A 26,250-nucleotide genomic window follows, 5' to 3' on the forward strand; every position below is an offset into this window, starting at 1 on the left:
GAAGAAAAACAAATTATACTGACCTTGCGTGGAACAGGGCTTTTGTTGGGTGTCTTGTTCCTGGTGGTTCTTGAGAGAGTCGTGAAGTGGGGAGTTGCCCAGCCCATTGGAAGGAACAATAAGCTGAAGGGACTGGAAGGTGGTGCCACTCATATAGCCCTTTGTGAACAGGTAATGGAGCGATACCTCCAGGAACCACAGGGACCCTGGTCCGGGACAGAGGGTCCCATTGAGCATGGTTAGTTCTCAATCTGAAGGCAAGTGACAGGTGGAGGGGGAATCTTAGACAAGGTGGAGGCCCTCCCAGAGGGTGGTGCCAATCACTTCTGTCTGTCAGTCACCCTCCCCAGCTGCTGGACATCCAGTGCCCAGCTCCCTCCTCTTGCTATGCGCCTGTCATTTTGGGAGCCAAGGACCTGATATGGTCCTTTCTAGCAACCTCTTAGACTCTCTGGATTGCCTCTGATCGAAGAGGCTGTGTGAGGCACAGGGTGGGTCCCAGACACCACCCTCAGGTTCTGGTCCGGTTCCCACAAGTTCCTTCTCTGCCACCTTCCATTGCGGGGTAGGGCTGGAGGCCCAGAGGCACTGGGGCCTAAAGTGGAGCTTGTGTATCGTTTTCTACAACGAGCCTGACTGACTACCAAATACTGTGCTCCGGGCTGGACTTACAAAGAAAGGCACACAACTGCCAGTCTAGACCTTACAGTCTGTATCCATGGTGCCCTAAGATGATGGCAATGCTTTAGCAGCCCCCTGTTGTTGGAGACAGCAGGGAAGAGGTGGAGTCAAGCCTGGGCTTGCTCAGGCCACAGCAATGGAATTAGCCCTGTTTATACTTCCTGTATTTTAAGATGGACTAGAGGTCTTTCTTGGGCTCCTACTGACGACCTTGCCTTTCCTCCAGAAACTTTCAGAGAATAATAGATTTCTGTCTGGCTGACAACGTCCCATCCAGGTTAACTTCTGCGGAAACGACTAAAGGACGGCCATGCTCGGTCAGCTGCTGGCAGGTCCTCTTCCTGTTCAGGGAACCTAAGAGTAAAGCAGACTGAGGTCTTCTGACTTGTTCCTTGACAAAGGCTAAGTCCCGCCCTCACTGATGCCTGTTATTTATAACCAAGTTAAAAATAGCTTTAAAAAATAATATGTTCACACTGGCTGGTGTAGCTCAGTGGATTGAGCGGGGGCCTGCAAACTGAAGGGTTGCTGGTTCGATTCCTAGTCAGGGCACATGCCTGGGTTGGGGGCCTGGTCCCTGTTTGGGGGGGGAGGCACGGGAGAGGCAACCACCTATTGATGTTTCTCTCCCTCTCTTTTTCCTTCCCTTCCCCTCTCTAAAAAAATAAAAAAAAATAACATGTTCATTGTGAGGAAATTTTAAATACAAATATGTAAAATAGAAATAAGTTACTTGTTTTTAGTATTTTGGTAATAATTCTTTGCCTTGTTTGCTTTTTAAACCATCATGATTTTTGCTTATATCAGATAAATATTTTTATTAGTCATCAAACATCTTAAAAGAAAGTAAAACTTAGATACAATAAAGCTTTACGTGAGGATAAATTAACAAATGTCAAATAATGAAGGATTGGGGCCATATTATTGTCATAAGACCAAGACTAAGAATAGGTACTGTAATTGAATAAAAATTTTATCTATGGTCTTCCTGACAGGCAGGTCAGAAAAGAGACAATAAGTTACATGGATCTCATTGTCTGATAGAAGGAGACTAGTCATTAACATTAAATTTTAAGAAGAATGTCACAGTGATATTTGTGATATTTCTGTAAGACATTGCCCAACATAAGGAGCTGTAGTTTTATTAATAGGTTTTTAGAAAGTATATTATTTATCACATGGGCATTTGTATCTGATTTTGTTTTAAAAGGGTGTTTGTGTTTTATTCTTTTCTGGTTCATTCTATCCTGTTATATTTTTTAAAGTGCTGTTTGCAAACCATTGGGTAACCAGTTAACGAGGTATATCTATAATTTGAGGAGTAATGTCTTGCAGCGTGTAGAAAACTCAGTGGCTAGTCGTGCTTTCGGAGCGTGGCTCCCACCCTCTTTTTCCTCCCCGGAGTGAGAGGGGGATGCACAGCGCTTCTGGTGTCCAGGTTCCCACGTCCCCATTTCCCTGCAGCCTGAAGGACGTCCTTTAGCGTTTCTTGACGTGTCCTGCTGGCATTAGATTCTCTCAGCTTAAGTTTTTGTGAAGAGTCTCTATTTTAGCCTCAGTTTGGAATGCTAATTTCACGGGGTGGATGTAGACTAATGGGTTGACAGGTTTTTGTTTGTTTGTTTGTTCTTTCAGCACCATGTAGGTGTCACTTTATTGATCTCCACCATATCGATGAGATGGGCCTCAATTCGTATTTTTATTTTATTCACTCTTTTGCTCATGTATACTACATTTTTAATCTGGTAACTTTCAAGATTTTAGTTTTAGTTTTGGTTTTGAACAGTGAGACTGTTATTTATGTGTTTAGGTGTGATTTGCTTTGGATTTTTTTTCTGCTCATTTTTTTGGACCTCCTTGATTCTGGAAGTTACTGTATTTTGTCAAATTTGGGAATGATTCCAGCCACTGTTTCTCTAAGTATTTTTCTGTTCTATTTTCATTCTCTTCTATTTACCAAACACCAAGTATGTGTACGTTAAACTGTTGGAGGTTGTCCCATAGGTTTGTGAGGCTCCGCTAATTATTTTTTCAATCTTTAGTCCTTTATTCTCTGGACTGGATAATTTCTACTGATCTGTCTTTAACTTCACCGATCCTTTTTCTGCTTTCTCCAGTTGCTGTTAAGCTCATTCAGTGAATTTTTGTAGGTGTTATAATGTTCAGTTCTAGGAATTCCATTTAAAAAATAACAACACTATTGAGGTAAAATGTAGCTTTTAAAAGTGTCCCATTCAGTGATTTTTAGTATATTTACAGAGTTGTGCAACCACTCTCTAATTTTAGACCACTTTCATCATCCCAAAAATAACCCTCATACTCACTGGCAGTCTTTCACCTTCCCCCACCCTCTAACTCCCGGCAACCGCCGACCTATCGGTGCTGTCTGTCTCCATGGATTTTCCTATTCTGGACATTTTATATGAATGGTGTTGGTGTTTGGGGTCTTTCATTTAGAATAATGTTTTCAGTGTTTAGCCATATTATAACGTGTAAGTTCTCCATTTCCTTTTATGGCTAAGTAATATTCTCTTGTGTGGATACACCACATTTGTTTATATATTTATCAGTCGATGCACATTTTAATTTCTACGTTTTGCTATTTTAATAGTGCTGCTATGAACTTTCAAGTACAAGGTTTTGTGTGTACGTAAGTTTTTGTTTCTCTTGGGTATACATGTAGGAGTGGGACTGCTGGGTGACATGGCAACGCTGTGTTTAACTTTTTCAGGAACTGCCAGACTGTTTTTCGAAGTGGCCGCACCATTTTACATCCCCACCAGCCATGTAGGAGGGCTCTGCTTTTTCCACATCCTCACTGGCCCTTGTTATTGCTCTTTTTAATGGCGGCCATCCCAGTGAGTGTACAGTGGTCTCTCGTTGTGGTTTTGATTTGCATTTCCTAGTGATTAATGAGTGCTGTTGAACACTTTTTCATGAGCTTATTGGCCAAATGTATATCTTCTTTGGGAAAATGTCTACTCAGATTTGCTCCTCTTTAAATTAGGTTATTTGTCTTTTTATTGTTCAGTTGTAAAAGTTCTTTATATATTCTGGATACAAGTCCTCTACGCGGTATATGACTTACAAATATTTCCACCTGGTCTGTATGTTCACTTTATTAATGGTGTCTTTTGAATCATTTTTTAATTTTTATGAAGGACAATTTGTCTATTTTTTAAAATTTATTTGTGCTTTTGGTGTAATAGCTAAGAAACCTTTGCCCCACCCAAGGTTATAAAGATTTACTCTTATGTTGTCTTCTAATAATTTACAGATTTAGCCATTGCATTTAGGTTTATAATCCACTTTGGAAAAGTTAACTTTTATGTGTGGTGGGAGGAGAGGGTCCAGCTTCGTTCTTTTGCACGTGGACGTGCGGTTGCCCTGGCGCCACTTCCCCCTTTCTTTCCCCACTTCTTGCTACCCTTGTTGCAATTCAGGGGCTCATTTCTGGAATCCCAGTCCTGTCTATTGGTCTGTTTGTCTGTCCTTATGTCAGTTCTGCAGTGGCTTTGTGGTAAGTTTTAAAATAAGCAAGTGTAAGGACAGTTATGTTTGTTTTTGTTTAGTTTTTTCGTTTTATTTCTGTACACTCGTTAAGAGTGTACTTATCTTTACTGTGAGAACATATGTTAGCTGCTTTAAAGTCTTTGGGCTTTACTGAGATCAGTGTGTGTGTGTGAGCTCAAGTCCTATTTATTTTAGAAGCATAAACAGTGGAACTAGGAGGGAGGGATGAGAACAAGATGCCTGTCCCCTGGGCAGGGCCAGAGCCAGCACAGGTTCTGGCTGTGTATGTGAACAGGGCCAGCCCGGCAGCACCAAGCAGCCTCTCTCTCCTGTGAGGAGAACCTGGGTATGAATCTTCCAAGAGGGAGGCGGTGGGGTAAATTGGCTCCAGGTCCCCCTGGACTAGGTGAAAAAGGCCAGAGAGCCGATACCAGTTTTTATTGCTTGCTCTGTCTCTCTCATGGGTCACTTATTCTTTGCGTGTCTAGTAGGTTTTGTTGGTAAAAGAGACATTGTGCATAATACATTATCTTTCTTTCAGGGAGGTTAAAAAATTAAAAATATATTTTTTCTAGCTAGAAGTTCATTTACTAACCGGTAAATTTGGTCTTATTTAGGTTTGGTTGCTACTTTATTAGGGTATATTTGTGGGAATTCCAAGGTATTTTTCTAGATTCTGTAACTTGGTAAGATTCAACCTCTGAACTCTGGTTCCCTATTGATCTTTTCAAGGCTTGCCCTTTGGATGCTTCAGGGACAGTCCAAAATAAACTTTTCTGTAGTACGTGGTTCTTACTCCTAAAACGAGGCCCTTGGTGTCTCAGCTGGGTGCCTGGAGTGTTAGGATGTGTTAAGGAGGTCTGTGCTGCTCTGGATGGAACTTGGCCTCTCCCAGTGCTGTCTGGCCTCCAGCTCCTCTGTTCTGATCTGTGTGGTAGCGAGTGGCCTGTCTGGTAAGCCTCACGCGTCTTATCCTCTGCATGTGAAGCCTTGCTCTCAGCCAACGGGTCGTGAAGGATCCCTGAAGATATCTGGGAAGCTTCCTTCACACAGACTCCTCCCCTCTTGTATTCTACCCCCTCATTTCCAGCCATTTTAAGGGCACCAAGTGTCCCATTGGTTTAGGCGGGACTTCCTCACTTTATGTGGATTCCAGCTCCCTGAACCCCAGTCAGTAACTTGTCCCAATGAGCCTGCAGGCGTGGGTTTTTCGTACTCAGGGATCACTTCTCTGTGCTGATGGATGTTCACTGCCTGAATTGGTTGACCCTTATTTGTCCTGTATTATATTTGTTTGTGGAAGAATGGCTACCCCAGTACCAGCTGTTTTATTATTCCTGGAAGCAGTTTCTTCTCAGTGAGCTTTTTATCAAAAAGCATTTTGTTAGCGAACAGTTTCAGATTAGGTCATTGGCAGGGTGAGAAATGACAGGACTCTCTAATATTAATTCAAAAGTGATCCTCCTGATTAAGAAAAGAGTGATATTCTTTTATTTACTTATTTTTAAAAGCTAAAATCCTGGTCTTAATTCTTGTCTTGAGGGAGAGTTGGACTATGGAACTACCTGCAATCAAGGCAAAACAACTTTGTTTTTGCTCAAAAATACTTGAACTCAACATAAACCTCCAGAATTCAATACTGCAAAGTGTAGAAGAGATGATTTTGCTGAGAAATCCCTCTCTACTCATCTTTCAGCATTTTTTAAAATTCACTCTTTTACTGAGTACCTACTATGTGCCAGGTGGCCGTAAGGGTCAAAGATGATATACAGTCACTGCTTTTGAGTATCTCCACCCACCTGCGGTAGACAAAAGTGTGAGAGCTTGGTAAATATGTCAGGTTGGGAGAAGTTTGGGGAAGACTCTGCTGAGAAAGGCTCTGACGTATGAGTATTTGACATGGATGGTATCTCAGTGCGCTGGCTTATTGCACTTGTAAGTGGAGTTACTTAATATTATTTACATTTATCATGAAAGGTACTATATTAGTTATGATATTGCTCAATTAGCTGCTCTAACACATAGACTGTAAAATACATAATGAGTAAAACACATAACTGACAGTCCACTTCTTTCTAAAGTAAGAGTCTTGGGTGGATAAACCAGTTGGTGAGGTAACTCTTTTCCATGTGGCTTTTCAGGGACCGAGGGTAATGGAAGTTCAGCCAACTTCAGCTGCGACTTCCAAGGTGTCCCCGAGAGTTGCCGTTCCAGTTACCTAAAAGGGGAAAAGGGCATGCAGGAGCATGCAGGAACGTGCGTGGGAGGTTTATTATGGGTCACACCTGGAAGTAGTACGTATCGCTCTGTTCATGTTCCTCTGACTGGCATTCAGCCTCATGGCCACATCTAATTGCAAGGGGGGTTAGGAAATATGGTCTGTTTGTGTGTTCAGGAAGAAGAGGAGAACATCGATTTTGGTAAGCAGATAGCAGTCTCGGTCATAAGGGGCCTATCAGAAATGATGGTTGGTGTGGCGTATTTACATTATTTTATGGTATTAAAGTTAAAGATTTATACACTTGTCTCCCTAAGTCATCATTGTCGGAGATCTTCATGTTTTCGGCACCCAGGACAAGTCAGGGAAGGAATGTGGTAAATAGTTATTAAATGGTTTTTGAATGAATGGATAATAAGCTCGTATGGCTGTAGTTAGCCAACAGATTCAGTTGCTTCTTCTTTTTCATATTAAAACATTTTAATTCCAGCCCTGGCTGGTGTAGCTCAGTGGATTGAGTGAGGGCCTGCAAACCACACGATCGTGGTTCAATTCCCAGTCAGGGCACATGCCTGGGTTGCAGGCCAGTTCCCATCAGAGGACACATGAGGGGCAACCATACATTGATATTTCTCTCCTTCTCTCCTTCCCTTCCTCTCCCCTCTAAAGAGAAATGAATAAAATATTTAAAAAAAATTTTTAATTCCAAGGATAAGGATAAATAAATAAACAAATGGATAAATAAATAAAGGATAAATAAATAAATAAAAAATTTTAGCCCTGGCTGGTGTAGCTCAGTGGATTGAGTGCAGGCCTGCGAACCAGATGATCACGGTTCGATTCCCAGTCAGGGCACATGCCTGGGTTGCAGGCCAGTTCCCAGCAGGGGATGCACAAGAAGCAACCATACATTGATGTTTCTCTTCCTCTCTCCTTCCCTTCCCCTCCCTTCTAAAGAGAAATGAATAAAATATTTAAAAAAATTTTTAATTTCAGTAGTGTCTGGCTAGTATGAGTTAGAGAAAGAAGATGAAGGCGATATGAGTCTTCCTTTGAACGTGAGACACATACTTCACTTGTCCTTGAAACTCAAGCAATTTGATTCTTTTGGATACTACAGATGAAATTGATTTCTCCTTGGGGAACTTAGTCCTTTTCAGAATTTAAATATCCCTCCTTATGAAATTAGTAAGTACATGGGGTTAAAGAAATAAGAAAAAGAGAAATTATAAAAATAATATATGAACTAGAGATATAGTTTCATGTTAAAAATATTTCTTTTTTTAAAGATTTTATTTATTTATCTTTAGAGGGGAAGGGAAGGAGAGAGGGAGAGAAATATCAATGTATGGTTGCCTCCCGTGTGTCCCCTGCTGGGAACTGGCCCACAACCCAGGTATGTGCCCTGACTGGGAATCGAACCACGATACTCTGGTTCGCAGGCCCGCGCTCAATCCACTGAGCTACACCAGCCAGGAAAAATATTTCTTTTAATAAAAATTTCATTATAAAGGATTTAACCAAGGTGCTTGGTTATAGGTTGACTATGATCCTCTGAAGTTAGGTGAAATGATGAAATTCTATTCAAAGGCTACCTTTTAAAAAAGTTGGTTTTCAGGTATGTGCTGTAGTATGATGGTTTTATGTACATATCTTGAGGCTCCTCCCAGATGAAATTTTACATGTCTCTTGTCAATTCAGAAGAACGTGCTTGCCTTCCTATTTGTTAGGCAGGTAGACTTGTCTCCAGTTTGTCTACAAACTGTGTCAAATCATTTAGGCACGCGTTAGCTACATTTAATTGACACTTAGCATTTGAATTTACTTGGATTGTGCAATACCCATTCCTACTCCCTCTGGCTCTCAAGCTTGTATTATGATCAAGGTTGCAAAGTTCGCTTTAGAAGTCAGGGAGCCAAACCGAAGCTGCACAAGTAGAGGGTCCCCTGCCCCTGGGTTGCAGCACACACCACTCCCATAGCCGGTGGGCCAAAGCGCGCCCATGGGTGCCAAGTGTGGTGGATTTTCTTCTTCTCCAGGGCCAGGCTTTCCTTGCTTCTGGGTTCATGCCACATTCAGGCCAAAGCAAGTCTCTAGTTCTAAACATTTATCTTTACTGTGCTAAATGGCACTTTGTTGTATTTGTCTTAAGGTTGTTTAAGTTCCAGGTGGTTCTCCTTCCTTCTAACACGTTTTTTTAAGCCCTTGTGACTAGATCTGTGCTTGCCTTTTTGATTCTGTTCATGCTTCTACAGACCAGTGGTCTCAACCCTGGTGGCACAATAGAATCACCCCAGACAAATAGAGGTGGAGCTCAGACATCAATATTTGAACGTAGGTGGTGATTCCAATCTGCATTCAAGGTTGAGAACAACTCCGTGTCTCTGTTTGTTCTCACCTTTCCCGTTTGCTGAATCCAAGTGTTTTAAGCCTGGCTTCCCATGACTGCCTCCTCTTCCCCACAGAGTAGGTCTTTTGCTTCTGGTTCTCCTTCTCCAGAACTACTTCTCCTAGTTCTGTCCTTGGAATGTGGTGACCATAACTTTACCGATAGTCACGTGAAGATGATCTGGTTTTAAGTAAGAGCAATCTATGTTTGGATAGACCATAGCAGCCTAGTCGAGAAGTTACGAGAAATCTGAAAAAAAAATTAGCTCTCTTAAGCCTCTCCCCATCCCCACCCCAGTTATGAAATCTCTAGTCTCCCTTAAAGTCTTCCCTAGCAAGTGTGTCCATGAACAATTCTTCAGGCTTCTGCATGGAGTTTCCATCTTAGTTGATGCTTGCTCTTGGGACTTCCCTTTTCCCAAACTGTGGGAAGACCCTTGCCCTGCTCCCAAAGCTGATTGTGTGCCAGGTCCCATGCTCAGGGCTAAGGATACAGTGGAGAACAAGATGGAGACTATTCCTGTCCTCCGGGAGAGCACAGTCTAGCAGATGAAGCTTACTGTCCATATGATATGACTTTACTCATGTCAGTTAACAATGCTCTAACATAGAGTTTTGGAATATTTTATAAAATTCTCAGGCTCATCAATATCCCTCACACCTGCCGAATCCTTTTATAACCCCCAGATGTTGTCCATAACCAAAGGCCTCTGGAGCTATGATTGGAAGAGCTGTTTTAGGCTTGAACTTAGATGCAGTCCATTTTGGGCAACAGAAATCTGTTCCACTTTTTTGGAGAGATAGGAATAAGAAAGGGATCATTGCTCTTGGTTACATTCAGGAGAAGGAGAAAGGTCAGAGATGGGAGATGTTTGTGGGTAGGGGAGGAGGGTGAGGGACATTGAGAAAACCCACCACCTATACCCAGGAGAGGAGTCAGTGAACCTCATTAAAACAGGGGTGTGTTTGTGTGTGTGTGTGTGTGTGTGTGGTGTGAGCATAGACGAGCTGGAGGAGGATAACAGTTTGATCATCCTTGTTGTATCACCATGCTTTTCACGCCAATGTACTTGCAAAACAGGTTATAACTAACTAGCTAATACAAAGGTTTTGACCAATTATGTTGTTGACTGGCTACTTCCTTATAACACAGAGGGAGGGACATTTATACCTTAATCTCATCAGCCACATTTCAAAACAGTGTAGAATGGCTGCCAATGGGTAGATTTCATTTGGGCAACTCCTCCAAGTCCCATCTGTGGATTTTGTCATTGAGAAAGGTGCCCTGGCTGGTGTAGCTCAGTGGATTGAGCACGGGCCTGTGAAGCAAAGGGTTGCCAGTTCGATTCCCAGTCAGGGCACATGCCTGGGTTGCAGGCCAGGTCCCCAGTAGGAGACACATGAGAGGCAACCACATATTGATGTTTCTCTCCCTCTCTTTCTCCCTCACTTCCCTTCTCTCTAGAGATAAATAAATAAAATATTTAAAAAAATGAAGGTGCTTTCTTATACTTTTCTTGCCCTTGGTCTTCACTTTTAGGATTTTGGGTCTGAGCATTGACTGTAAGTATCATTTATTAAAATGCCTTTTTAAAGGAGTGAGAGATATTAAGAATGTCCACTCAGGAAGTCCACACTTATTAAGTTGTCTTGATTGCCTCTCTTCCTTTGCACAGAATAGCCTAGTGGTTAAAAGTGTGGACTATGAGTAGGTCGCTTACTAGCTGGTGACTTGGGAAACTACCCCAACCACACTACACTATGCCTCAGTTTCCTCATCAGTAAAATGGGATAACAACTGTTATAGTACCTACTGTTGTAGTACCTGTTTCATAATGTTATCCTAGAGATTGAATGAGCTGGTATGTAAAATGCTTAGAACAGTGTCCAGCACATGCAAGATGTCAGCTCTTAGGGTTGTTGTAGCTGCTGTTGTGATTAGGGCATGTCTGTGTTTGGTTCAGAGGGGAAGCCACTCTGCTTGAAATTTACTTATAGTAATGATTCCCTGATTCCCTACATCATTACCTCCAAACATTCACTGAGCCTCTGCTGTATCCAGAGTCTTGTGTTAGGAATAAAAAGACCTAACAGGCACATTTTGTGAATGTTTTGAGGACTTCCCCAAGTGGTTTGGGGAAGGCTTGGTGTAAGAGCAGACCTTTATCTGGATGAGAACATTCTAAGAAGGGATGACTTCGTGAGCAAAGGCACAGAGTGAGGATCAGTTGGGAGGTGGGTTTGGCTGAAGAGGAATGTTCTTATCTGATGGACAGATTAGGCTGCAGAGATGTGTAACAGCCAGTTGGAAGTCTTTGAATGCCAACTTGTTTGTAAGCCTCAGGGCAACGGAGGTTTTTGAGTGGCAGAGTGACCAGTGAAATAAAAGTTTTGTGAAGGGTCATTCATAGCAGACAAGGATTTAGGGATTCATCCATCCATCCGTCTCCTTGTCCTAACATCCCATTTATCTTCACTACAGCCGGAGTGATCTTTCTAACAAAACCCTAATCACATTGCTTTCCTGATTATAATTCTTTGATGTTGTTATAACTTTTGATCCCTGCAAGTGAACAGGGTGAGGATGGAGGAGAGATATTTAGGAGCAGAAGAGAGAACAATTTTGAAGACTTAAGATAAGAAAAAGCAAGTGGCTTTCTGGAAGCTGCGGGTAGTTCAGTCTCTCTGGAATGTGTGTGTGTGTGTGTGTGTAGTGACTAGCAGGAGATGATTGATACTGGGGAGGTTGATAGTAAATGATGGTAAAGGGCCTTGTAAGTCATGTTAAAAGTGTGTACTATAAACAGAGGGTCCTTTCTGCGCCCCTCCAGTCTCACCACATAGTTGGAGACCAGTGGGAGTAAGTGGTTGGAAAAGGAGCAGGAGGAAGCAGCCTCTCTGCGCTTGTGAGGTCGATGATCTGAAACAGCCAAGCCTCTTGGCTGTTTGCAAAGGTCCATGCAAATGATTGCTTTTCTCTCTGGAATCTCCATTCCTCCCTTGCCCATTAGAAGATGCCTACTTTTCTAGATGCACCACAAAACTCATGTCCTCTGGGAGGCCTTTCCTGATAGCCTCAGGCAGAGTTGGTAGATCCTTGTTCATACTCCAACTTTGTACTTCTCTCTTGCCTGAAATTATTTCCTTACTAATCTGTCTTCCTTCCTTATTCGTCACCCTTCCTTATTAGTCATCCTTCCTTGTGAGCACCTAGGGATTGGTGGAAGGTACCAAGTTCTATTTAGCTTTATATTTCCAATGTATTATGCAGTGCCTGGGAAGTAAAATGTTCTGGCATGAATGGAGATGTGAGAGATTATATATATTCCTTCCCCCCCCCCCCCCCCCCCCCCCGCAGGAGTGTTCAGCTGTTGTGTTTGGAGCATGATGTGATGGTGTGAGGGGGGAGGGGCAGAGGAAGCAGGCTGTGGATTGGTGTTAGGAGATGAAGCAGTTTAGATAGGTAGGCAAAGCCCAGACTGGGGAAGGCCCTGTATGCAATATGAGACACTTTGGTCTTCATCCTAAGAAGAGTGGAAATGCACGGAATGGGAGTAACTTGGTCAGATTATTTAAAAATGGCAGCACTTACTGCCGTGTACAAGGAGGATGGAGGATTGAGGAGGATCCGAGAGGAGCAAGATTAGTGGCAGGGAGGCCAAAGAACTCTTAGTTCCAAGTTCAAGGCAAGGATGCATCTGTGGGAGTGTCATCACCAGGAAAGGGATGTTTGAGCATCAAACAAGAGAGGGCTTTTTTTTTTAAAAATTTTTAATTAAAAATTTATTGTTGTGACATTGGTTAATAAAATTACAAAGGTATATAATTTTATGCTGCTTCATCTGTATATTGCATTGTGTGTTTATCACCCAAAGTCAAAGCTTCTCCTGTCACCAAATATTTGACCCCCTCTACCCTTTATTACTCCCACCGCCTCCCCCTCTGGTAACCACCATACTGTTGCCTGTGTCTATGAGTTTTTGCGTGTTTGTTTATCTGTTGCTTACAGTTTTATATTCCACATATGGTTAAAATCATATGGTTCTTGACTCTGACTTATTTCACTTAGCCCGATACTCTCAAGATCCATACCTTTGGTCGCAAATGGCGGTATTACATCTTTTCTTATGGCTGGGGAGTATTCCATTGTATGTACGGACCACATCTTTTTTATCCAATCATTGATTGAGGGACACTTTGGTTGTTTCCACGTTGTGGCCACTGTGAATAATACTGCAATTTGAAAACATTCACAAAGAGAAGGCTGTTCTTGAGCCAAGGCCATAAGACAAGCAGAGTGGAGGACATACGTTTAAAGTATGCGTTTTGGGTGGAGGGAACAGGAAGGCTGTCCTTTTGATTTCTTTGGCTAGTCTCAGAGCCTGAGAAAAGTGCCATTTAGCAAGACCTATGGGGCAAGAGGTAAGGTGATCAGCAGGGCCATTGGTTCCAAATTTTGAGCTAGGACCTTCAAATTTGGCCTGTGGTTCTGGGTCAGTTCATGCAGGGAAACAGGGTGAGACCTCAGTGTAAGTGCTGATCCCAACTGAAATGAAATCCATCCATCTCAGGACGCTCGGGGAGGGTCCAGACTGAGTGCCTTCAAAATCTGAAAGTGGATGGGACTCTCTGAGACTCCCAAGAAGGCCTGCCTGTTGGTAGATCCCCACTTGGAGTCTTGTTCTTGGCCTGAGAGAATTTAGATGCCTGTTTCCCCTTAGGGTGGCCCTGGCCAGTCTGATTTTGCCAGAAGCAGTGGCCCTGAAAGGCCAGTGATGAGGCTGCCTGATTTTTCAGGGCACGTCACACTTCACCTGCCACTGGTTAGTAATGAGACAGTAATGCTGCCCTGAGAGACACTTCAAGGACGAGCTCTGCCATCTGGAAGTCTGACTCCCTCAGGAGGACGTCCCTGCTCTTCTCTCCTGGAGGCTCCGGGCCCCTCCTTGGGCCCTGCTGACTGATCTCACCGGCTTCCATACCTGGCGAGCCCACTGCTTCTCTTTCTCTGCCCAGCCTGGCCCTACCTTCCTCTTGCTTGTGTCACCCGGTCCCTTTGGGCCGGTTTTTCCTCTATCACCTACCACCGCCCGAGCCTTTCTTACTCTAACATGTTCTCCACGTCCTGCTCTGTCCTTCTCCCTGCTCAGAGGCCCCTCTGAGCCTTGGCTGTGACCCTGAAGAACTCATGCCTTTCAGCATCTCTCCCCTCCCCTAGCAATGTGCACTGGTGTCTGCTGTTAGAGCATGTCCTTCAGCTAAGACCCCTGCCCCTGCACACGCAGGTCTGTGACATCGATAGGGCCCTTTAAAAATTTCCAAACACTTTCACTTACACTGTCTCAAGCTGTCAGCACGGGCTATCTGTACTTTGGTATAAATCAGCTTCTTAGCCATGACAGTCAATAGCTAAATGAAAGAATGGGCATTGAAGGCCCTGATGGTGGAGGGAAACCTGCAGGCGTAGAATATGGGGAACCCAAAGCTGGGGAGGGGACCTGGGAAGGGACAATGCAAAGACAGGCATTGACAGGACTCTGAAGACAAGCTCCACCTGGTTTTTCGTTTAGATCTGGGCTTCTCCCTGACTTTAGTTTCTATTAATTTTTCCTCAAAGTCTCTGATCCTGTTCATTCATTGGCCTCTGTGGCACAATCTGAGGTACCTGTAGCTTAGTAGGAGGGGTGGAGGTTAGATCCAACTGGAAGAGACAGAGTTTGTGCCTAAACAGTCAGGACTGGATCTAAAAGGCAAAAAAGTGTTTGCTAGTCTCAGATGAGCAAGCATATCAATCCCCAGATTGTAATGGGACAGACAGCTGGTGCTTTACCAGTGTAGTCTAGGGAAGCTTCCAGGAGAGAGTGAATAGGAAGCGGGCGGGCAGGTGAGTGGGAGAGAAAGGGAATTCTGCGGACTTGGAGTAGAGCAGCTGGAAAGAAGCAGAGAAGTCAGTTGGAGGGGCAGGTGCTGAGTCCCCAAGTAGGATTTGATGGGATCCTTGCATTTCCATGGGCCATGTACTCCCAAGGAATGTCGCTCTTTTTTTTTTTATCGTGTCATCATGCTCATGCTTCATGGAAAACATACAGTAATGAAACGCTCCCCACTCCATTCATGGAAAGAATAACTAAGCACAGAAAAGGTATATATTTTTCCAAAATTGGGGAGAATAAACTGGGCAGATGTGTATGTGGGCAGGTGCTGCCGTCAAGGGGGGACTGCCGTCCATCCATGCCAAGCAGGAGGCCTCAGTCATTTTCATCTGGTTACACTTTGGTGGTGAAGAGGGTTCTCTTCCCCCAACCCCAATGCTCCAGTGCCTTGTGAGGGTCCTGAATAATTGAGAGAGGGGCTGCTCACGTATGAGATGGTCATTTGGGGTGGTCATTTGGGAATACGGGCAAAGGCTTAGGGGCACAGGCCCATTGACTCAACCTGGGCTGTCCCGATGGGTTTTCTTCACTCGGTGACACCAGACAATAAATGCTGCCCCTTGAGCCCCACTCTCTTTGGCTCCCTGCCGACCAATGGAGTTCACCGGGTGAAGCTCAGAGGCCGTCCTCTGATGACTTTACATGTGCGTGTGGGTCCCCATCCCCTTACTGTCTGAGCTGGTGGAACTTCAATTATGATAAAGTGGGAGGAAGTAGCTTTATTCGTTGTATCTGAATATTTCTGTCTTACACCTGGGTGGCAGCTTTTAGAGAGAAGAATGTATTACTTTTGGTTTTCTGGGTCTCAAATGATTGAAATAGCAGGGGGCCCCAGCTAGATGGAGAAGCATGTTCTAGCCAGAGGGAAGAATATGCACAAGGTGTCCTGAGCTGGAGACCACCCCCCCGCCCCTGTACCCGCCCAATCGTCCCTCCACCAGCATGCACGCCCACTCCTGCCCTCTGTTTTCCCATCTCTAGGGAGTATCTTCCATGCCTCCCCTTCAAGACCAGCTTTAGGCTTAATGCCTGTGGAAGCCTACCTTGACCTAGCTTTCCAGTGTCCTGTAATAGAGACTGGAGCCCGCAGTATAGAAATAAATTACAAAAGCTTCACTCTGCTGGTCATAATTGTGTTTCCTGCATGAAAGATGCTAAATTTTTCAAGTGCAGGAACCAAATGTTCCAGGCTTACTGAAACTGCCCAGCAGAGGGCTGGACACATAGACACTGCTCCACAACCTCATGACCGGCCAGAAATTCTGTCTCAAGAAACCAGGAAGAGCTATTGTTCATTTATTCATTCATCCATCCACTGATTCACTCAGCAGGGAGAGACTAAGGGCTGCGCTCGATGTATAAAGTGTGATTTCTGCTTATCGAGAGCTTAGAATGCAAATAGCAAGAATTATTATATAAGCACCTTTTATTGCATGCACATAGGCTAATGACTGTCCTGAGTGCTTTGCATCACATCCCCAGTTCTCATCCTTATGACAATCCTGTAAGTTTGGAATTTTCCTCATCTACAGTTGAAGAAACAGGCTCAGAGAGAGTTCAGAGTTGGCGTGGCAGAGCTGAGGTCTCAACCCAGGTGCCAGAGCTGAGGGTTGAGTCCAGGGTCTCTGGGCTATGCTGCTGTATTTGAAGGTGTTTCTCAGAGGTGGGGAGAGACTGAGTCTGATCAGCTGCGAGACCTTGGCAACTTGCAGCTCCTGTCGGGGATTTTGGAGGCCCATCTCTCAGTCCCCTCTGATTCTGACATGCTGCAGTTCCATCACCGACTGGGGTCCTTTTGTTGCAGGGTGAGGCTGGATGTCTTCTGAAATAGCACTGTGGTCCTTCTGCGGGCCGTGAGGAGGGCCAAGAAGGGGCCTTGGAGCTGGTGGCTCAGGGCTCTGTGTGTGTGTGCAGTGGGGCGAGACAACACCACCCCCACTTTCTTCTCCACTCTCCTCCCCTGTGGCCAGTGTGACCTGGGTCACTGAGGCTCTGAGGAAACATGACCATTTTGTTATGGTTACCCCTGTGTCTGTCTATCCCTCAGTGCCTCAGTTTCTCTGTGTCCTGGGTTTCCCATCACCTGAGGGGCCTGTGCCTCCTTTGTCTTTCCCTCTCACAGATATCCCCCTGCTCCCTGGCTCCCCACGCCGGCTGAGCCCTCGCGCAGTGGCCAGGGGTGGCCAGGGCCTCGAACAAGGACAGCAATACCTCAAGGTGCTGGGTCCCCGAGCCCCAGGTCTGCGGTGCAGCTCCAGCCGAGATACCAGCCAACTTTCTGGTGAAGAGCGTTCACACAGCAGCTCCGTGAGTACTGGGCTGTGAGGTGACAGCTCGCCCTGTTGGGGGCCCCAAGGGAGCCTCTTAACTGAGGACACTCCACTTGGGGGGCAGGTGTGTGTGTATGTGTGTGTGTGTGTGAGAGAGAGAGAGACAGACAGAGACTCAGGGATTTTATTAGGCCTTTTTCCTTTTCTCTAAGGCATGACAGCGTAATGTCCACACTGGAATCTTTTGGTCGGAGGAGGACAGGACAGGGAAGGAGGAGGTGTGGGAGGCCAGGTGATCCCACCTGTTGGTCTGCACACTCCCTGGCTCCCCTCCCACCTCTGCCGTGGTGGCTCTGGAGGCTTTCCCCTGTGCCTGGTTGCCCTGGTGACCTCTCAGGTGGCTGCCGAGGCAGCTGGGTATCAAACCAGTAATAAACAGGGAAACACCCAAAGGGGAGGCAGGTCCCTACTCTGCTCCGCCTCGTTCTGTCTCCTCCTTTTCTCTCACTATCCCATCTCCACGAGTGGATGAGAGCAGGAGTCAGTCCCCTGCTGCCGTCTGTGGCAGGATCCTCACCAGTGGCTGGAGAGTATGAGGAAGAGGATAATGTGGCGCTGTGAAGGGTGTAGTGTGTAGTGAATCCCTGGGAGGTGGACCAGGTGACCAGAAATTGGCCTTTGCTCCAATGGATCCAGAGAACCTGCCAGTGAGTACTCTGTGCACGCACCTGTGCGTGTTGGCAGATCCACGAGGAGGTGGGTGTGCCATTGTGTGTGTGGAGGGCTGTGTGTGTGTCAGAGTGCATTTGGGTGATGTACATGTGCACAGGTATGTGTGCTGATGTGGAGAGGCTGGGTGTGGACGACTGTATGCATGTGCAAGAGTGGGCCTGTGGCTCTGAGTGTGAAGACAGGGCTTTGCTGCTGCATGTGCGGTCTGTGTATCTGAGCATATGTGTGTGCATGAAGCCTGGAGCAGGTGTGAAGGCACCCATGCCTGGGCTATGGACAGGTCAGTGGGGGGGCTGGGCTGGATGAATTTGGGCCGCTCTGTCCTTCAATGGGGCAGTTTGGACCTGTGGGTCTGAGGGGCTTGCTTCCTAGTGCACCTTTTCGTGCCAGAGCAAGGGCAGCCTCCTCTGTCTCTCACCCTTTCCTCACCAGACCTCACACTTCCTGCTCTCTTTTCTCTGGCCAGGTCATCAACAACTACCTGGACACCAATGAGCCAGTGTCCTCGGAAGCCCCTCTGAGTCGCATGCACTTCCATGACAACCAAAGGAAGGTCGACTATGTGCTCGCCTACCACTACCGGAAACGCGGGGCGAACCCTGGTCTCGGCTTTCCTAGCCAGTCTCTGGCCATCGTCTCCAACGGGGAGACTGGCAAGGAGCCCCATGCTGGGGGCTCGCAGGACATTGAGCTGGGGCGGCTGGATGCCTTGGAGGAGGAGAGGAGGGAGCAGCGGGACGAGTTTGAGCACAACCTGATGGAGGCTGGGCTGGAGCTGGAGAAGGACTTGGAGGTGAGGTTGGACAGGTGTCACAGGGTTGTGGGATGGGATGGCCCCACAGGGCTGGGCTCCTGGGAACCAGTGTCACCTGCAGGGAGCTTTAGCTTTGTTTTGGAAGGTGGCTTTTTTGTTTTTCTGGTGGGAAAACCAGATTTGTTGCCCAAGTACTCGAGGAAGAGTATTAATATAGTTAGTGACTCTACCTGGGAGATTTCAGGTAGTAAGGGTGTGTGTATGTGTGTGCGCTAGTCTGTGTGTGGGAATTGGCCTGGTAGAGATTTCTTCCTGGTATTCTGAGGCACCACCTGGTAGCCTTCTCTGTAATGGTTTCCTTGGGATGAAAATCCTGTTTGCCTGTTGAACTTGGGATCAAAATTCTGCTATAGGGGATCTATTTCACTAAGGCATGTGCTTGCCTGGGACCCCTGAGGGAGCTGATTACTTGGGAACCAAACATTGGATGCATTTTATCAAATTGCAAGCTAGATGTATATTCTCACCTCTGGTCAGTGGCCAGCTCAAGGGAATCCATGGAAATCTGTTTATCTACATATCTGTCTTATCCATCCATCCATCCATCCATCCCCTAACCCATCCATGTCTCCATACTGCAGTGACTCTTTAAAAATGACCTGCTGTCACTATATTCTCCAAACTCATTTCCTACCGTCCTCCCTCCCGCACCTGCTCCAGCCCTTATCTTGTATTGGGTTGGCCAAAAAGTCTGTATGGTTTTTTCCATAAAATACAAGACACATTTTTCATTTTCACCAGTAACTTTGTTGATTTGGATAATTAGAGAATGTTGGCTATCTCCCAGCATAATGTTTATTGTTCTCAGTTAGTGTCTCGATTTAATTGCTATCAACTTCACCTGGTCTGCGTGACCGTGGAGCATCATCCAGTGAGAAATCTCCAGCATGAAACTTTGCAAACCGTTTTTTGACACAATTTGATTAGTCATAGCACCTTCTGCATACACTGCACAAATCTTTTCTTGTGTTTCAGTTGCATTTTTATCTTTCTTGAAATGATAAAGCCTAATATACCGAAACTGTTATGTATTTTCTTCCATCTTCAATATTAAAATGGCTACACAAAAATTCACCAGTTTGGTCATTTTTTTTCAAGGCACGCTGATATGACAGCTGTCACAATCCAGTCTAACAAAATTGTTTCCAGTGAAGTTAAAGACAACTGAGCACTACCAGAGCCATCTTATAGAAAAAAACAAGTGAACTTTTTGGCCAGCCCAATTTGGTCAGCCTCACCTCAGGGCCTTTGGTTGTCCCCTCTCCCTCAGTCCCCTTCCCCAGACCTGTGTGTAGTCTCTCTCACTTCACACCTCCGCTGAAATGCTCCCTCCCCCGCACGTCTTCCCTGACCATCCCTGCTGGAATACGGCCTCATCGCTCTATTTCTTGATCCTCCTCTACTTTCTCCATCCCACTAAGCCTCCCTATCTGAAATTACAGGAACGGTTTATTTATTTATTTTATCCATGCCCCCCACCTGCTCCATCAAGATGGAGGTCTTTTGTTGTTGTTGTTGCTCACTGCTGTATCCCTATCACCTAGGACAGAATCTAAACAGTAAAGTAAGTGCTCAAAAGTTATTTGAAGAAATAAGTAACCTCCCTGGGGCTCAGGTTCCTCATCTTCAAAATAAAAGACTCCTACTGGAGTGACTTTGACACGTCCCGTCATTAGACCAGGGCAATGAAAACAGCCAGCACAGGGTTTGATACATTGTGGGTGCTCAATACATGCTCATTATGGTTCTTTTAAGAGGTGTCATGCTGAGGGATGAGGGACCATTGTCATGGAAACCCGTTTTGTAAGATTCAAGTTACTCCTGCCCCGAAACTGGAAGGGCCCCTCCCTGCAACCAGAGGTCATCCGTTCATTTCCCTGTCCCCAAGCAGGGTCTGCTTCTGTCCTGGCTCTACCTTTGTGGCGCTACTTCTTTGGGTGTTCTTTCACCGAGGTAGGGACAGTGCATTCTTTTAGGGCTGCTTGGGACTTCCTTGCTGTGGGAGTGCTGATTTTCACGTTTTGGAACCCAGCACTTATTTGGTGCCTCTGATTGGGGCCCGGGGGGGGAAGGTTTCTTGAGGTACTGGCGTGTTGTGAGGACCAAGGAATGTAACTGGCGTGCAGGACGGGCTGCCTGCGGCTATGAAAGCCAACATCTGAGAGGCAGGTGCTGATGCAGAGGGCAGTGGTTGGTTTGCAGGTGCCGGGGCATCTGGGAGGAGGGGGACTCGTGTCTCACAGCCCATCTCTAGCTCTCAGTGGAAGCAGAGGTTTTTTATAAGGAGGGAGGGCATCGAAAAGTTCTGTATGTGCAGATGAGCACGGTCCACTCTGATAAGGCAAGCGATGGCCCAGTGCGCATCCTCCTGGTTTAGTCATCCTGACCTCATAGCAACCTGGCTGCATGGTTGAAGGTCAGCAGATCTCCCAGAGCTGGTTGCAGTCTGTATCTTTTCAAACTACTTTATTTTGCCATGTATAATGCATACTTTTTGGCCCAGATTTTTTGAGAGAAAAATAAGGATATACATTACACATGGATAGTACCTGAAATGCCTTTTATCTGTTCTTGCATTTTGTAATTATTTGTTACATAAAATTTCTTGTGCCATAGTATATGAAAAAATAAATGCTAACATTTTTTTATAATGCTGAAAACAAATACCTAAATATAAATGAACTACAAAATTGAATTAAAAAATTAAAATGAAGGATTTTTTCCCCTGAAATTTTGGGCCAAAAACGTGGGCGAGCAGTATACACAGAGGCCTATGTTACACACAGCAAAATGTAGTTCCTGGGATTCTTATACAAACGTGCTGTTCATCTGCAACCCCCGTTAGTCTGAGTCTGTGCTCACAGAAACAATGTCAGAAGAACGGTGGTGTCACGGAACGGACCCATGTGGGGGGGACAGAATATTATTACAGAAGGGACCCTCTCTTCGCCTGGGGTCCCTGTTTTAGGTTTGCCTTGCCCGCCACCGGGGTATGACGCCACCAGGGAATGACGTCTCTCAATGCCAGAGATTAATGAAAAGGAAAAGGATTATTTATTCAAAGGTTGTACAGACTTCGACTATTGACTTAATGTCTTCGTTAAAATCCCAAAGTCCCTTAAAACACCCACAAACACACACAGTCTTTCCTTCCCCTCTTTGACCAGTCAGGAGTGCCATATCTCAGGAAAAGAAATAGAAGTCCATGGCTCAGGTAGCCCCTGGTTCTTCCCAGAAATCTGTGCTCCGCTGGCAGGCTTCCCTCGGTTCCCAGCACCATCAGCTGTGTAGCGGCCACAGTCTCCAGTTCTTAATCCAAACCCACGTGGCACCTCCTCCTGCCCATCAGCAAGAGTCCTTTCACCCCTTTCCTTCCCACAGCGTCTCTCTCGCATTCTTCTGACTGCTAAGGGAGAGCTCTGCTTCGCTGCTACATCTTGCTTTCCAGCTCCTAAGCTTCGTAGCAAAGGGAGCCCCAAAGCTGCAGGGTTCTCCCTTTCTCGCCAAACCACGCGGTCCCCTCTTACTCCAATGTCGCTGTGTCCAGGGGGAGCTGCCTCCCAGTTACATCCTGAGTTGAGAGGCACTCCCATCTCCCTGGCTCAAAGCATGGCCACAGCTACTTAACATATCTATGAAACCAGTTAAAGGCTATAGATATGTTAAATAACCAATGCTAGAGGTTAGCTGAAAAGCTGTTGCTATGCAAAACAGCTCTCAATGTCCCTGCTCCATGTGTCCCATCCCCCAGCTTAGACTGCTGGGGGTGAGGACATCCTATGTATATATTTTTTAAATATTTCCTGGACACCCTGAGTTCTGGGTCCCGTTACAAATCCCTATTTGGGGTCCCCCCTGGCTGCACCCTGTTTCAGTGGGGTGGGGTACAATTCCCACTGTTACAGGAACTTTTGCACTACCACGGGGGCAGGCTGCACTCCACAGCCCTGCCTGCGGTGTCAGGGAGCGGAGGCCTGGACCTTGTTCCCCTGCTAAGCCGGGAAGCAGCATCATGTTCAAGCCATGGACTCTGGAGCCCAAACACAGATGTTCGCCTCCTAGGCCTGGCATACACTAGCCTCACAACCTGGGCAAGTGACTGGGTCGTTTTGAGTCCAAGTTCCCATGTCTATAAAGTGGGAACAACGGTACATTTTTCCTTGGGCTTTTTATGAATAGACAACTAAAGAAACTACCTAGACCAGTTGGTGTTACTGCTACTATTACTATTTAGAGTTGTCAGATTTAGCAGATGAAAATTCACGATGCCTACTCAAATGTGAATTTCAGAACAATAGCAAATAGTTTTGTAGCCTAACTATATCCTATGCAATACTGGGGGGTATACTTTTACTAAAAAAGTATTCATTGTTGATCTGACATTCAAAGATAACTGTGCTGTTGACTTTTACTGCTTCGGCTCATGTCACTGCCCATCTTAGATCCCCTCCAGCACGTTTTAGCTGCTATTGGATTTTCCTGGCTTTGGCTGGGAATTAGGGACCAGAGATAGCTTTTCAGACTGACCAGTGTTAGATGGGGCTATGGAGTGGGTCCTGGACTGCTGTCCCTGTTGTGTGACCACCAAAAGCGCCTCCCTGCCAGCCCCCACCGCTCTCTTCCAGGTCTACTTAACTCCTCCGCGGGGCTGTTTCAGGTTCCCCGGCTTCTCTGGTGCCCCCTTCGGTCATCAGAGCCATCACCACCCACACAGCCATCAGGATCTACTGTCTTGCAGTGTTTTCTTTCTTTCTCTGTATGTTCTAAAAATGTGTTATTGCTATTAGTTTTGGGACCTCTGATGCAGAGTGGCGTTAATCATGGCGTTAATCACTTCTCAGTCACGGTGCATTATTACCATTGGTCCGCACAAGGAGACTCTCCTCCCTCATTTAAATATACCCCACCCCTCTACGGCCCGTTCCATCCACAGGCAGTCATTGCAGCTCTTTGTGTTTCTGGGGAGTGTATAGTGTTGTTCTCGCATTATGTATTTCTTTTTTTTTTTCATTTTAAAAGTGGGCTCTATTGTTTAGAACAGTTTTAGAGTTACAGAAAAATTAGAGTTCCCATATACCCTGTACCCAATTCCTCTGTTATTTTTTTTTAAGTTTTTTTTTTAAAGATGTATTTATTTATTTATTTACCTTTAGAGGGGAAGGAGAGAGGGAGAGAAACATCAATGTATGGTTGCCTTTTTGTGCGTCCCCTGCTGGGAGTTGGCCTGCAGGGAACCGGCCTGCAACCCAGGTATGTGCCCCGACTGGGAATTGAACCTCGATCCCCTGGTTCGCAGGCCCGTGCTCAATCCACTGAGCTACGCCAGCCAGGGACCCAATTCCTCTGTTATTAACATCTACATTAATGTGGTACATATGACACAATTTTTTAAATATTTTATTTATTTTTAGAGGGAGGGGGAAGGAGGGAGAAAGAGAGGGACAGAAACATCAATGTGTGATTGTCTCTTTTGCACCCCTTACTGGGAGACTGGCCCACAACCCAGGCGTATGCCCTGACTGGGAAGCAAACTGGCAGCCTTTCAGTTTGCAGGCTGGTGCTCAATTCATTGAGCCACACCAGTCAGGGCACATACGACGCTGTTAATGGACCCATATCGACACATTCTCACTAACTAAAGTCTACCAGGGCTGTCAAACTCATCTTCACCAGGGGCCACATCAGCCTCATGGTTGTCTTCAAAGGGCCAAATATAATTTTAGGACTGTGTAAATGTAACTACTCCTCAACTAGGGGCAAGGAGTTTGGTGCTGCCGTAGGATAGAAACAAGGTGCTGGGCTCCCACCTAAAACAAGGTGGATGGAAGGCCGGATTTGGCCTGCGGGCCTTGTGTTTGCCACCTGTGGCCTATACTTTATTTGGATTTCCTTAGCTTTTACTTACTGCCCCAGGGTCCTGTCCTGGATACCACATTGCATACAGTTGTCATGGCATTTCAGGCTCTCTTGGTAGTGACAGTTTCTCAGCACCATATACATTTTCACTTTACACAGACACCCTGTTTTGTAGCCCATTCTGTTTCCACTTTTCCCCTCTGCACTGTGTTTTTCAGACCATTCATGTTTGGCATGTGCGTCTGATCCATTTTTTCCCTAATGTTTGAACACTTTGTAGTCACCACAGTTTACTGGTCACTCACATCATGATCATGGATACTCAGGTTGCCTTCAGCTGTTGCCACCCCAAGACTGAGGATGAGTTGTCACCTCCTTCAGGGCCAGTGTCCCATGATCTTCTTTGACCACCCCTCACCCGCAATGCCATATTGGTGAATACTGGTTGGAGATGGTTAGAGATTCATTAGCAGGTGTCGGTGAGGGTCTGACTGCCTTTCTGAGGGCCTGTTGGGGTCTGAACAGTTCTCCTCTGTGCCAGGGTGCTCAGCCTCTGGCTTTCGGCGGCAGTCTTGGCCTGGCACTTCGCAGGAGCAGGGACATTGCTTGACTGCATGCACCAGGTGGCGGTTTGGAGGGCAGGTGCAGTGGCCCCNTGAACGCTTTGTAGTCACTACAGTTTACTGGTCACTCCCATCATGATCATGGATACTCAGGTTGCCTTCAGCTGTTGCCGCCCCAAGACTGAGGATGAGTTGTCACCTCCTTCAGGGCCAGTGTCCCATGATCTTCTTTGACCACCCCCCACCCCTCACCTGCAATGCCATATTGGTGAATACTGGTTGGAGATGGTTAGAGATTCATTAGCAGGTGCTGGTGAGGGTCTGACTGCCTTTCTGAGGGCCTGTTGGGGTCTGAACAGTTCTCCTCTGTGCCAGGGTGCTCAGCCTCTGGCTTTCGGCGGCAGTCTTGGCCTGGCACTTCGCAGGAGCAGGGACATTGCTTGACTGCATGCACCAGGTGGCGGTTTGGAGGGCAGGTGCAGTGGCCCCACCTGCTCAGTTGTCCCCACCTTTCTGGGCTGAGCTGTCTTTTAGGCTCTGGTTTCACTTTGATTTTAAAGGAATTAGAAAAAAAATGGGTTTCTCTTAGACACCTGTTAAAAAGTCCTCACTCAGCCTTACCCATCAAAGGAACTTAAATCCGATTGACTACTGCAGAATTCACCAAATCCGACTGATTACTGCAGAATTTGTTTGCGCTGTTAGTTGCTCCTGGCGTGCTTTACACAGGATGGTAATTGGTGCTTATCTTCCACTTGGTGCTTCACTTTTTCACTTTGTGTGCACATTTCCACGCACGGACATTGTTCGTGTTCATATTTTAAAGACTCTTCAGTATCATCAGGAGACTAAACCACAGTTTGCCTCTATGGTTTCTTATAGTTGGCCCTTTGATTAGTATTTCATTTAAAGACATTGCTGGAGATGCCTGTGGGTGACAGAGACACCTGCATCCTCACTGCTGATTCGGGAAAGTGAGGGCCACTTGTGTGGAGATGGGGGCCACTGCTGCTGTCGTCCCTCAAAACTCACGCCTCGCTCTGCTGCAAAAACTAGGACTTAAGACGTTTCCTGATGCTTAGGAAAACCTCGCTGTTTGGTTTTCTGGGGTGACGGTGTCCTCAGAGGTCTTCCCGTTCATTGCTCTGCCTTAGGCACCGAGGGCAGGTTGTTGAGTGATGGGGTGAAGGGAGCGGTGGATTTCTGTGGGGCAGGGGTCTCCATACCCCTGCTGAGTTCATTTTCTCCTTAGGAATGGGGTAGTGGTGTGCCTTCTTAGGAA

The 26,250-nt window shown here is 46.0% G+C and overlaps 1 protein-coding gene across 6 annotated transcripts in view; it reads left to right on the plus strand.

The window, feature by feature from the left end:
• Positions 1–26,250, plus strand: part of ANO2 (anoctamin 2) — a 329,301-nt gene that overhangs the window by 894 nt on the left and 302,157 nt on the right. For 4 of the 6 annotated variants that reach the window (XM_037068063.1, XM_037068065.1, XM_037068064.1 and 1 more), the window contains exons 2-3: positions 16,856–17,040; positions 18,202–18,528. In XM_037068063.1, coding sequence (XP_036923958.1) covers positions 16,856–17,040; positions 18,202–18,528 — 512 coding nt within the window. Of the gene's footprint in view, positions 1–16,855; positions 17,041–17,526; positions 17,711–18,201; positions 18,529–26,250 lie in introns of those variants that run through there. The other 2 variants (XM_037068067.1, XM_037068068.1) reach the window with 2 other exon arrangements.

The sequence above is a fragment of the Sturnira hondurensis genome, unplaced genomic scaffold (genome assembly GCF_014824575.4).
Source record: "Sturnira hondurensis isolate 20B ecotype Veracruz unplaced genomic scaffold, ASM1482457v3 Scaffold0017436, whole genome shotgun sequence".
NCBI classification, from domain to species: domain Eukaryota; kingdom Metazoa; phylum Chordata; class Mammalia; order Chiroptera; family Phyllostomidae; genus Sturnira; species Sturnira hondurensis.